This window comes from Arvicola amphibius, chromosome 4 (assembly GCF_903992535.2).
Source record: "Arvicola amphibius chromosome 4, mArvAmp1.2, whole genome shotgun sequence".
NCBI classification, from domain to species: domain Eukaryota; kingdom Metazoa; phylum Chordata; class Mammalia; order Rodentia; family Cricetidae; genus Arvicola; species Arvicola amphibius.
In genome coordinates, this window is record NC_052050.1 from 34,884,451 (window position 1) to 34,897,980 (window position 13,530).

The following is a 13,530-nucleotide window of genomic DNA, read 5'->3' on the forward strand; positions in this document are numbered from 1 at the left end:
GCTGGTCTTGAACTCTTAGCCTTCCTGTCTCAGCCTCCCAACCACAGAGATTGCAGATGTGTGCCACCACTAAGCCATGGCTTTAGAATTATATTAATGGTTAGCACTAATGTGATTAAGGATGCACTGGGACAAGCACTTATGACCAACATTACTTCATCAAGCATTTTAGAAGAAAACTACTTTTATTATCCCTGATTTATGATAAACTAATTTGATTTAAGGTCAAATTTAATCTAAGGTCAACTGGCAAGTGACAGAACATTTTCTGCAAGTTTTTGGCTTCAAGATTTCAGCTCTTAATCAGTGTAGCATAGATGGACGAATAGATGAATGAAGAATACTTTTCTTCCTCCTCCTCCTCCCCCTCCCCCTCTCCCTCCTCCTTTTGAGACAGGGTTTCTCTGTAGCTTTGGAGCCTGTCCTGGAACTCGCTCTGCAGACCAGGCTAGCCTAGACCTCACAGAGATCCTCCTGCCTCTGCCTCCCGAGTGCTGGGATTAAAGTCGTGCTCCACCACCGCCTGGTGAAAAATACTTTTCATTCTGTGGCTCAAAAAATAATCTTGAAGAATCCCCTGTTTTTCAGAGATAATTATGGCAAAATTATGGCAGCTCCTGTTGTCTCTTTTGTTCTTGAGACAGGATCTCAAAATGTAGTCTTAGAGCTTGATCTGTAGACCCGGATGGCTTCAAATTCAGATCCCCCCCTCCCCCCCTGCCTCCCCAGGGCTGGGATTAAAGGTGTGCCCCATCATGCCTTGCGTGTCATTAACTTTAAAGCAGTCTTTTCTCTTACCCTCCCTCTCTCTTTCCCCCCCTTCCGTCCTATAATCCTTTTAAAGCGCTCAAGGAAAAAAATTTCGAACTCTTACACTAAAGTGTACACCAGCCCAGAATTGCTTGGGAAGGGACTATTATATATAGTTCATGTTATCATTCATTTGTAAATTTTCAAATAGCAGCGCCTACTGTGTGCTAGGAACGTTTTAAGGTAATGGACGGCTGTAAACAAAGTTCCAAATCTCATGTTTCTCACTCTTAGAGTTCACTTGCTCCTCGAAATGACCATATAAAGTAATGATGGCAATATAGTAACATATGTCTTTACAGCGCTTGCTATCTGTGCCAGCCACGGGGTGGGAGCTCAGGTTGCATTAACGCATCATGTAGCAAATATAAAGTTTGTTTCATTTTACAGATGAGGAAACTGAGTCACAAGGAGGTAAAAGACCTGCTCTAGCTTCGAATCCCGAACAGCAGAACTTTATTCCCAGTTTATTAAGCACAAGGCTATATTGTTTCCTTTTTACCTCATTATTATAACTCTTAAAAAGAGCAGCTGAAGCTGATCTCCATCCAGCAAGAGTTTTGCTCTCTGCCCCGGCGGCCTTATGGAATAAATGAGAATGCATTGGAAATTTTTTGTTGTTGTTGTTGTTATTGCCAACTTTCTCTTCCAAAGAATTCGAACTGATTTCCAAGTAATTCTCGTCGATTTTGAAGTGAACCTTCCTGTTCTGCACATTCTCCAGCCAGGAGAAAGCTAGGGCCAAGCCCCGGTCATCTTAACCGGGGCATCCAGCAGATGGCGCCATCTTAGTAGCCACCAGCTGGCTGCCCGGTCCCCGGGGCTCGGAAAGCTTCCCTGCCCTCCCTCACTGCCTTCTCTCTCCCCCCTCCCCACGGAGCCCGGGCCCACGTGACCCCGCGGCGGCCAATGGGCGAGCAGAGAGGGCGAGCTGGTCCCTGTGGCCGCCATTAAAGCGAAGGGAAAACCCGTGAATTCGGATTAAAGGGGGAAAAACACCGCCCGCTGGGCCCACAAAATGGGGGAGACTACGGCGTCCAGGCGCTGAGGCGGCAGGAGAGCAGACGTTAGGCAGGCTTGGCCCAGGGACAACACGAGGACGTAGCCGGAGAATGGACTGAGCCCTCAGACGCCGCCACCACCTCCGCCGCCGAGGAGACTCTGGGCTTAAGGACATCGCCGCTGCCGGGCCGGGGGCCCGGGCTGCTCCGCCGCTCCTCGCCCTTCCCGCCCCTCGGCGGGCGCCCCCGGGCCGGGGAGAACCCTCCCGGGCTTCAGGGCTCGGCCCGCTCGGACTCGGGCTCTGACTATTTATCAGTGTAACTGAAATTTTGCTTTTTGTTTTTTATTTTTATTTTTTTAATCTTTTTTTTTTTTTTTTCGGGTGGAAGGGAGACATCCCTTCCCGTCCGCTCCGGAGAGGGACGCGCGTCCGCGGGCTCCGCAGTCCCGGCGGCCGGCCGAGCGCGGCGCGGCCCTCCCGCCTGCGGCCTCGGCCCCGGGCGGCTGGGTGCCTCCGGGCGGCGGGGGCCGCGGCGGCGCCGGGGGGCGGCGGGGAGGGCGGGCGGCCCGGCGGCCTCCTCCCCACCGCCCCCCGCCCTCCCCGGTGTCTGTGTTTCTCTCTCTGGTCGGAGGCGGCGGTAATGGCGGATGGTGGGTTGTGGCGCCGGCGGCGGCTGCTGTGAGGGACGATGAGTTCCTCCTTCGTGTCGAACGGGGCCAGCCTGGAAGATTGTCACTGTAACCTCTTCTGCCTGGTGAGTGCGGGGGCCGCGGGCGGTGGGGGAGGGGGCCGCGCCGGGCGCCCTTGGGCCGTGGGGGAGGGGGTCCGGGGCTCATCCAGATGCCGGTGTCCCCCGGCTAGGCCCCGCCGGAGTCGGCCTCCTGCGAGCCTCTGCGGCCGCCCCGGGAGACAGCGTCCGCTCACCTACCGGCCAGGACTCCGCTTGGAAGAGTCCTGGCTTTCCCCTTCTTGGTCTTGTCTTGGACTTTTTTTTTTTTTTTTACCACCCCCCCCATCGTAATCTTGTCCTTAACTTGGGTTTCTTATCTGGCCGGACATTAATATTTTCTTATGTGTTTCTTGCTTAACCTCCCCCCCCCCCCATCGAACAGTGTATCTCCTTTTCACACTTTCCCGTGGCTGCCCCTACTTCACTCCCTTTTATGCTTTTCCCTGCTAATTGGGCTTGTCTTTAAACAGGACCCCTCAAAACTTGGATATTAAAGCCCTCTTCGTTGTATAAGTTAAACACTAACACGGGTAGTTTCCTTCTGGGTGACTTCAGATCTTTGTGTAAAAACAGCGTTCATATGTTTTCTTTTTAAAAACTTTGAAAACATTTTGCCATTTTTTACAATTTTTAGCCGTCTTGCTTTTATTAGAACATTGTTTTTGTGAGAGTGGAGGGGCTAATGGAGGAGGTACTGTGGTTTCGCACTAAACGTTCTAAATTTGTCTGTTTTGCTTACGTTTTAAGAATGTTTTGAGCTGGCTGCTCATTTTATTGAACTGAAGAGTATGGGGACGCTGGATGTAGGAATGTTCTGTGTAGGTTGGCCCCAGTTGGGTAATATCCAATAGTTCTTAAGACTTTTCTCACAAGTACCAACTGTTGCAAATATCTAGTCCTTAATTAGCGATAGCTGAGCTTTGTCAATGATTTCAAGTTGGAGTGACTTTCATTTTTTCCCTGTGCGATGAGAAGTATTAAGTCTATCATAGGTAGGTGAATTAAGTGGGTGGAGCATAACTAGTTGGCAAGCGTAAACTGCCAGTCATGTATCAGCAGTTTCATTTTTGGCACCTTATGCTTTCTGTCATTTAAGTTAGAATAAAGAATTGCAGAATTTCCTTTGTTGAAGGGGATCTTTCCCGAACTTCTGTATACTCTGGTTTTCTGACAGTGCCCATTAGTCAGCATCTCCTCCCATGTAGTAATGTGTGCAGCAGGTTCAACGTTTCTGTCTTCCCCAACTCCATCTATTTTTGGCACTTTGGTTCTTTGAAGATAGATTAGCACAAATCTGACAGCTCCTTGGAAGTAGTTCTTTTCCTAAAGATGTGTGCTTGTGAAGAACTAACAGGCTTTTTTTTCTTTAGAAAATTGTTCAGATGTCTTCTTGTTAGAGCCGCGACTTCTTACAGACTTGGAGTGAGGGTCTTTAATTTTCAGTTCACCAAAGAACAAATGTGACTGACCAGTTAGGAGAGAACATAGGACAGACTGGAAAGATAGTCTTTAATGCGCAGTACTGAAGTACACGTTTAACGTCATCGCTTCATTTATTAAGTTCGGGGATATTGTATGTATTATAGATGTGCTATTCAGTGGTATTTTAAAACTGTTTTGTGTTCTTTTCCTTAAGCTCTTGCTGGTTGAAGTATTAGAATTATTTGTATAGTGTTTTTTGTTTGTTTTGGCCATAGTCTTTCAGCATCTTAAGAATGCTTTGAAAGTAGTGCTGTTTTAATGAAATCAGGGACTTTATAGTGAGTTTTATTTTTTACTTCAATGAATGTACAGTGATATAGACATCATGTTTTCTTTCCTTCAGGCCGACTTGACAGGGATTAAGTGGAAAAGATACGTATGGCAAGGCCCACCTTCTGCCCCTGTTCTGTTTCCGGTGACAGAAGAAGACCCCATTCTGAGTAGTTTTAGTCGATGCCTTAAGGCAGATGTACTTGGTGTTTGGCGGCGAGATCAAAGACCTGGAAGAAGAGAATTGTGGATATTTTGGTGGGGTAAAGATCCCAATTTTGCTGACCTTATTCACCATGACTTATCAGGTAAAATCAGTTTGTTATTTTTAAATGTGACTTAACAACATTGTACACTTTTCCCAAAATGTCTTTGGGATTACAGATTACGGTGTTAGTATGTGCACAGCCTTGTCAATGTGAAACTGTAAGAATAGTTTCAATGTTTTATTTCACCATGATTATTTTATTTTACGTAAATCATCCATGTGTATTATGGGAGACTTACGCTTTGAAATACTTTCTTCTTCCACCACCCAGTTCCCTTCCCTCCTTTCTCACTGGCAGTTTGTACCTAGGGAAAGCATTTTCATTAACCTGAGAAAAATGAGACCTGGAAGCCTTTTCATAGTTATGTAATACTTTTGAAGCCAAGTGAAACTTACCTTTGAGTCTGTCTTACCCTGTTCTCTTTTCTGAGACACTGGATGGTTCTCGAAACGTAACTTTATCTGGCATATTTTTCAGAAGTATATTGTTATTTGTATATTATTTATGATTATTTATTAACCCAGGGAACCATATGCCTTTTTTTTTTTGCTTGTTTGTATTTTTTAAGGGGCAAAGTGGCTCTTATTAGATACTGCTTCATCAAAGATTATATTTTTTTTTTCAAAGATTATATTAAACGAGACAAGTGCCACCTTATTTAACTTATAGGACAACGGTCATTAATCTGAAAGGTTGTACAGTGATAGTTTATTGTGAGCACATCAGTATTCTATTTTCTTGACTTTTAGGGCCAAATGTACTTTAGAAAGAAACTTTAGACCTTCATTAAATTACCGAAGTTATGTTTACTTGAAACTCAGTGAAAGCAAATTTTTGAGTGATATACTTGAGGGAACCAAGTTCTAGCTTGGTGTGATTTTTGACAGTTAAATTGAGTTTTTTTAAGTTCTTTTAAAATTTTGTGTGTGAGGAGGGCGTGTAGGTGTGATATATGTGTACCACAGTGTGTGCAGAGGTCAGAGGACAACTCTTTGGGAGTCCCTTTTCTCCTTCCACCTTGTTGAGACAGGTTGTTTCTGCTATTATGAAGCTTCTATCAAGCTAGCTGTCCCTTTAGTTCTGACCAGTTTTGTAGTCTCTGCTTCCCATCTTTCTGTAGGAGTGCTGGGGTTACACATGCACTGCCACATCTGGTTTTTTATGTGGGTGCTGGAAATCGAACTCAGACTGGCTGTGCTTTTACCCCCGGAGCCATCTCTGCTGCTCCTTAGGCAATTTGAAAAAAAGCTTTCTTGTATGAAAGTTAGTACTCTGGTTTCTGGCTTTGAACTGTAAGATCTGTTTTATTTTGCACAAAATAAAATCCAGGTGTCATGTAGTTCGGCTGGTCTTGAACTTACTACGTAGTCAAAACTGGCCTTAAACTCTTACTCTTCTGTTTCCTGCTGGGATTACAGGTGTGTGCCATCAGACCAGGCTCCAGATAGCTCTATTTTGAGCTGATACTTTTTAAGGTCAACATATATGTTCTTACATATGTGTTTTTAAATTACTTGTCTTTAATAGGTGCTTTCTTCAGTGTTGAGAGTGGTGCAGTTGTTTTATGGCAGAGCATTCTAGCTTTCCCAGGATGCTTAGTGAAGAACTGAGTCCTTAGTTCTAAGTATTATCATGTATTTGTTATTTTGTTTGTTTTGAGATAGTGTTGTACATAGTTTATTAGGGCCTCCTGCCTTCTCTTTTCAATGCTAGGATCATGCTACATCTATCTTAATATAGTTGCAGATAGTAAAAAAGATATGAGTATATATCTGTTAAGTGCATACATAATGTGGTGTCTATATATGTATCAGAATATCTCTAGTGCTTTTAACAAGATGATGCTCTTTGCTTCTGCTAAAAGCGAGGCATACCAACTTCCCTTTTTCTTTCATTGACCTAGGTGAGAGTTGTTTTAAACTTCGAAATGATGCATGCAGTCAGCTCATTAAAATGTTTGTCGGTTGTTTGTTTTTCTTTTAAGTACTGAATATTGAGTCCAGGGCCATGTGTATATGTTAGACAAGTGCTCTACTGTTGACCTTTACCCCTGGATCATTATTAAAATGTTGATGGACTGCTTAGAAACTTGTTAAATTGAAATTTTAAAGCAAGCACAATCAGTGTTGAAATTATAATGTGGCTCAGAGTGTTTGACTTTGAACCCTAGCACCACAAAAAATTATATAAATATTGTAAGTCTACTCATGGGTTTTGGTCTTCTTGATAAAGTTGGCACAGCATCTAAACATGCTTTTTTGAGATTGAGTTTTGTTGTGTTGCCTTGTATTTAGAGCAGTCCTCCCCAGTGCTGGTGTGACAAGTGTGTACTGCCCTGCACAGCCTTGAACAAACCTTTCTGTGAAATACATTTTTTTTTTGGAATCAAAGATAAGTTTAAATGCATAGTATTTAGTTTTAGCACAGTGAGACTAATGTTTTGAAAATTAAAAGCCTATTAATGTTGATTGTCAACTGTTTGAGTGTATGTTGTTAAAACACTGTAGCTATTTTTCTTTCGGATCTTAGGTTATCAGACGTGTTTTTTTCAAGTAAAACTTGGTTAGAGTTCAAATTTTTCCTCTCAACTTTTAGCATAATTTTAAAATGACAGTACCTGCACTCTAATACAGATACTGATCTGTGAATATGATGAAAGTATTTTTGAATATCAAATTTTCATTGCTGTCAGATTTTGCTAAATGTTATTGAATAACTAAACATTTTTATCAAAGTGGAAGAGATCCAAAGAGTAAGTTCAGGGCTCTGAACTCTTGGTTTACAAAGTCAGTGATATTTGTTTAATGTTTTAGCTTCTTTTTAACCTGTCATTTACTTAAGAATGTTACTTAAGTCAGACATATCTTAAAGAATAAGGTCTTTTCAGATGGAGTATATTTGTCTTGCCCTTTCTTTGCTCCAGGGACGCCGTCTGCCTCCCTTTTGGGGTAATTAGTGCGCCTCTGTGCTCTAGCTAACCCTCTTTTCATTTCTTCCCATCTGTGGCACTCGGTTCCCTTCTTTTAAGCTCCCCTGAGAAGAGAGCAGCTGGACAGTAGGATTGGCATCAGCTGCAGGAGGCAGTCCTGAGCTCCAAGTGGAGGTGTAGCTGTGAGGAGAGAGGACCAGGAAGGGCGCAGGTGGTAGCTAAGCTGCTAGTTAATTTGGCTTAGCCTGTTCTTCTCAGGCAGTGTCCTTCTGTTTGGTTCAACACCTACTACTTCTTGTTACCAAAGTGTCTGTGATTATGGTAATATTGCCCTCTTTGCTGGGGGTAGGACTAGTGGAAGGCATTTATTTTGTAAAGGTTAGAATTCTCTGAATTGTTTTTTCATTAACATGTTTAATAACAAAACCACAGAGAGTGGTCTCATTTACAACTGTTTTTAAGAATTTTATTTTGGGTAATTTTAGATTCACAAAAGTTGGCAGGATAGTGTAGAGCGTGCCTATGCATTCTCAGTTAACTTTCTTTATTCTTAATATCAGGATGTTGGATTTTTTCACAACTCACAAATCAATATTGTTAATGATCGTAAAATGTTTACTTCACTTGGTTTTTTTTTTATATTTACCTCTTTTTTTTCTGTTGTTTTTAGAATGCAGTCTAGGTTGCCACATGATATTTACTTGCCCTTTCACTTTTTGCTCTTCTAGACTGACAGTTTCTTAGGGAATCTTCTTTGCTCCCTTTTCATGATTTGACAGTTCTGAAGAATCTAGACTCTAGTCAGGCTTCGCTGTACATATGTTAAATTTCACCTTCTCTTCTGTCCCATAGCATTCAGCACATGTTCGGGCTACCATCTTAAGTTTAATTGATGAAAAGAAATAAAACATATACCAGTCTATTCCACATTTTGAATTTTTGCTTATTTTACAGCAGTAGTACTTGATACTGTTTTACAGAGTAATTTGGGAAAGACCAATTTTTGGATAAGGATTTGTGCTCATTGGTATTAGCTTAAGTATAATATTCCAGAAAGATATTTGTTCAAAAACATCCCTTGACTTTCAAAGCCAAGTATCTGAGTTTTTTTTTTAATTCTATTACTAGGACAATGGACAGTTGAATCCATACTGGTTTATTTTGATAGAAAAAGAATTGGGGAAGAACTTTTTGGTTACAGTTTTAAATGTTGTTTTGAAGTTTTGTGATAATAAGTGACAGGGATTTGAAGTTGGTGGTGGGAAAATCTTATCTCACTGGCTCCTCCTTTCAAGTCTCCAGTGGGTATGATTGATTGACTCTTTTAGAGGTAGGTAGTTTGCTCTTTTAAAAAGCAATGTTGTTTCAGTTTCATTGCTGTGTCTTTTTAATGTGTCCTCAGATTTGGATTTTATTGCAGCCATTGGTTTTTATTCTTAAAAACCAAACAATTCCCTCTCTCAAAATTGTTGTCTTAAAAAAAAACCATAAGGTAGATTATGATGAAACTTTGAGAAAAAAAACTTTGAGAGATGAAACTTTGATTCCTTGAAGTTAAAAGTATACTGAATCAAGGCTTAAAAATATTTGTTCTTTCTTGTGGTTTTTGAGGTCTCTATACTGGAGTTTAGCAACATATCCAAATAGTTTCCTTATACTAGAGTCTCATCAAAATGCATGCTGCTTAAGTGGGTCATTGTTCCAGATTTCATTTTTGGATGCTTTTATCAGAGGACGTTAATTGTAGTGGACTTTAACCTTAAGGGCAGCTTTTAGCTGAGCTGATAAACATGAAAACAGCTAAGCCTTGCTGAGGAGAGTTAATTCATTTCTGTCTTTGTTTTAAATTCTGTAAACTATCCCGTTTCTTTGTATTGGCTGGTCTTATGAGCGATGACTTCATTTGCTGTATGCTGTGTGATAGTATCCTTTTTTGGGGCGACAAAGTGTTATCTTTTTGATCGTATCAGATATAACAATCACCATGTTAAGTTGTTTTAAATAAATTTCCAAGTTTTGCTCTAAGTGACTGATGCTACAGCTTAAGGCAGTAATATTTGTTGACTTAATGAGTTATGAATGGTAAATAATTATTAAGAGAAACACTGATCTAGACATGTTGATTTTTTTTCAAGAAATCTACTATTTTCTAACATGCTAATTTTTGAGTCAATCCTTATTTATTGGCATATGCTGCATTTTAGCTGTTTCGCAAAATTAAAGGGAGAAGATGCCTTTTTAAAAAATCAGCTGATCAACATGGAGATATTTAAGGATGTCGTTTTTTTTGAGGAAAATATTGAGTACTGATTGTATCAGCTTTTTATGCTGATTTTTTCCCCCATTTATAATTATTTTGATGACCTATGATATCCTTTGGCACCACTATAATCTGTTCTCAGGGAAGCATACGTTAATCAGATTTTAGCGTTTGAACTTTTGTGTTACACTCTACAAATAATTTGTAAAATTTTTCGAGTAACACTGGTTAAGAGCTCTAATATCAATAGTAATGGAAAAGTACTAGAAACAGAATAGAAACTTTGTTTTCTCTGGGGATTAAAGATACAAGGGGAAGAAAACATTTATTTAAATGCATTAAGCAGACGTTTTTTCCATTAGGCTCTGGTTAAGTTCTAAAGTACCTGCTAAAGCTTGACCATGTATTTCCTACTCCTTTCTTTCCTGGTTACAATGTTGGTGTTGAGATTCAAGGAGTTACGATTAGTGTAAAATAAGAGACACATACTACTTTCTTAGGGGATTGGTTCTGCCCTTCACTTCTCATATCTGAGTACAGTGTGTAGAACATGCTTTTCATTTGCACAACATCAGAATATTAGAAACTTGGCTCAATATACCTTTTGTTTCTAAGTGACATTCCTCCTAAAACAACCCAAATTTTTTAGGCTTTTCATTGGGTTTTACTAGGCATTTTTATTTCTTTAGCAATGAAATAGTTACTTGGTTGATTACTGTGTAGATATTCCTTGCTCTAGGAAGGTCTGTTTGTATTAGTGAGAATTCTGAGCATTTGGGACAACAGACTCCAGAAAGCATTAAGTTCGTGTTGAGTTTCTTTAGAGAAAAGTTTCATCCGTGAGAGAAATCCTTGGAAATTAATACTGCTTTTCTCTTTTTAATATTTATGTATGTGTGTGCGTGCGTGCGTGCGTGCGTGCGTGCGTGCGTGCGTGCGTGCGTGTGTGTGTGTGTGTGTGTGTGTAGGGTACAAGTGCCATGGAGGTCAGAAAAAAACTGGAATTGTTTTTCTTTCCAGCTTTATATGAGTTCTGAGGATTGAACTCAGCAAGCCCTTTCACCCACTGCACTATCTTGCCGGCCCTGATTACTTCTAAACCACATTTTGGTATTCTTAGCTTAGGTTTAGCCAAAATTAATTTTTAAAAATAAAACCACAGTTTTATGTAAAAAATTATAAAGAGCTATAATTTTTGCTATTCTAAAGATTTTTGTTTTAAGCTTGCAGACAGTTCATAAATCTGTTTAACAGTCTTTTTTTTAAATATTTAACTTATAGCCGGGGGGTGGTGGTGGCGCACACCTTTAATCTCAGCACTTGGGAGGCAGAGGCAGGTGGGTCTCAGTGAGTTCAAGGCCAGCCTGGTCTACAGAGCAAGTTCCAGAACAGGCTCCAAAGCTACAGAAAAACCGTCCTGAAAAACAAACAAAAAAATTACATTTATTATTTTATGTATGTCTGAGGCTGTACAAGTGTCATGGCATACATGTGGAGGTCAGAGGACAGCTTGTGGGAGTCCATTCTTGCCTTATACCGCATGAGTTCTAGGGTTCAAACCCAGTTAGGCTTGGTGGCAAGTACCTTTACTTGCTGAGCCATTTTATTGGCTTTTAGTGAATTGGAACTTTGTACTTAATGCTCTTGTCGTAAACTGTAGGAAGAAGGTAAATTGTTCTTAAGCTTTAAATGAATAATTTATTTGAACTTGTAGCTTAGTTGTGTGCACAAGTAACTGTATATCTTATGTCTTCCTATTAAAACTTAGGAGTAGTTAGGGAATATGTTTTGATAATGGCTACTTACATAATGCAAATGTTACAACCTTTGTGTTGTTTAGTACTTAGGGATTTTAGGTGTCAGCTAATAAAGAACATGGAAGAGAATCGGGAGCAGTTCCTGACACATTTAATTAGGAACATGTGTATTTCTATCACTGTTGTCATATAATTTAAGGCAAAACTTATAATGAAGTTATTTGACTTTGAAATCAGGAGTCTACTGCCGGGCGGTGGTGGCGCACGCCTTTAATCCCAGCACTCGGGAGGCAGAGGCAGGCGGATCTCTGAGTTCGAGGCCAGCCTGGTCTACAAGAGCTAGTTCCAGGACAGGCTCTAGAAACTACAGGGAAACCCTGTCTCAAAAAACCAAAAAGAAAAAAAAAAAGAAATCAGGAGTCTACTTATTAAGCTAAAAGATGGATCTTTTTTTTGTCTCATCAGCTCATACATATGCTTACAATCTAGACCTTTAATAAGTAAAATCACTGTGTGCCAATTCCTTTTCTCTAAGAGAATATCTTTTTAATAAGATGAAACCCATAAGTATTTTAGCTTTAAGTGGAAGTAGATAAGTATCTCTAACATAACTGAATGTGAAGTTTTTCTACTTAAATTACTTTATTCTAACCCATAACCATAATTGCCATTTTCCTTTGTTTTTCTGTAGAGGAACAGTATTAGTTGCTTTGAAAGACATGACAATGAGTTAGGAAAGAACACTTGAAAGAAAACATAAAATCAGCATTAACCTTTGTAGTGGCAGTTTCCAGTGCAGTTAAAGTCCACTGTCATTATAGTTGTAGTTAATGTTTATTCTGTCCACTTATTGTAAGACATTCTGTATATAAACTGTGTGTCACTCTTAGTACCTCTCTGTTCTTATTCAACAGTTCATAGTAAACTTCATTTTCATTTTTTTATGGATTCAGTATGTATGTTTGTGAAGTGAGACGTGTGTGTGTGTGTGTGTGTGTGTGTGTTGAAAATTGAATGGAAGCCAGACATGGTGGCACAGGCCAGTACTTGAGAGGCTCAGGCAGGGAGATCGTGAGATCAAGGCCTGCCTTACAGAGCCAGCCCCTGTCTCAATGGGGGAAAAAAGATGATGATACATAAGTAGAAAATGTTTATAGTTGGGTGTGGCAGCTCATACATATATAATTTAAGTACCAAGTAGTGGAAGACTGAGACAGGATTGCTGAGAGTTCAAGGTCGGCTTGGTCTATGTAGTTAGCCTGGGCCAAAAAGAAAAGGAAAGGTTATATAAAGATGAAGTTTATTAGAAGATCCTTGATTAAATTTGGACTAATAATTTAAAATAAAATGTAAGCTGCTAAAGTGGTATCTATCATTTGTTACTCTTACTGAATATTTTGTGATAGATGAAAGAGTGAATTTTGTTCTTTGAACTGAGACTTACCAATGACTGATTTCTGTCTCCCACCTTACAAGTTAACTTGGAGTGACTAATAGATTTAGCGGGGAATTTGAAGCTGTGTAATCAGTTAAGAGCATTATTTCATATGACTGATATGCGATTTAAAAATCTGAGTCTTCATATTTTTCCTCCTATATTGAATAATCATGTGAGTCATTGAAATGAGATCTAGTCTGATAATTAGCACATTGCTCATTAGATGTAGTGGCAGCAACTCTCTTTGTATTTGTCACTTAGTTTTGTAGTTGAGTCATAGATTATAATGCTGATGGTCATGAAATAGTCTGAGTTTAATTATTAACTGGCTAGATTCCCCTCACCCCCTTCAGGTTAAATGATTAGAGGAATTAGGACAAAGTAACAAGTGAGCCAGTTTAGAAACAGGCATTATAGTGTTATGTTTAACATTTTCCAGGTTTTACAAGCAAATACCCTTTTTAAAATACAGAAAACAAGTTATTATGTTTATGATATAACCATATTTTATATTGTGGAAAATAATTTTTAGGCAGTTTTGTAGAGTGCCTAGGCATTTTATGTTTTGTAGAATATCTTTGA

The 13,530-nt window shown here is 39.9% G+C and overlaps 1 protein-coding gene across 1 annotated transcript in view; it reads left to right on the top strand.

Moving 5' to 3' along the window:
- Positions 1–2,399: 2,399 nt before the first annotated feature.
- Med13 (mediator complex subunit 13) overlaps positions 2,400–13,530 on the top strand; it is a 93,468-nt gene continuing 82,337 nt past the window's right edge. The window contains exons 1-2 of the mRNA XM_038325940.1: positions 2,400–2,567; positions 4,369–4,603. Of these exons, the coding sequence (XP_038181868.1) occupies positions 2,502–2,567; positions 4,369–4,603 (301 nt within the window). The 5' untranslated portion in view covers positions 2,400–2,501. The remainder of the gene's footprint in view (positions 2,568–4,368; positions 4,604–13,530) is intronic.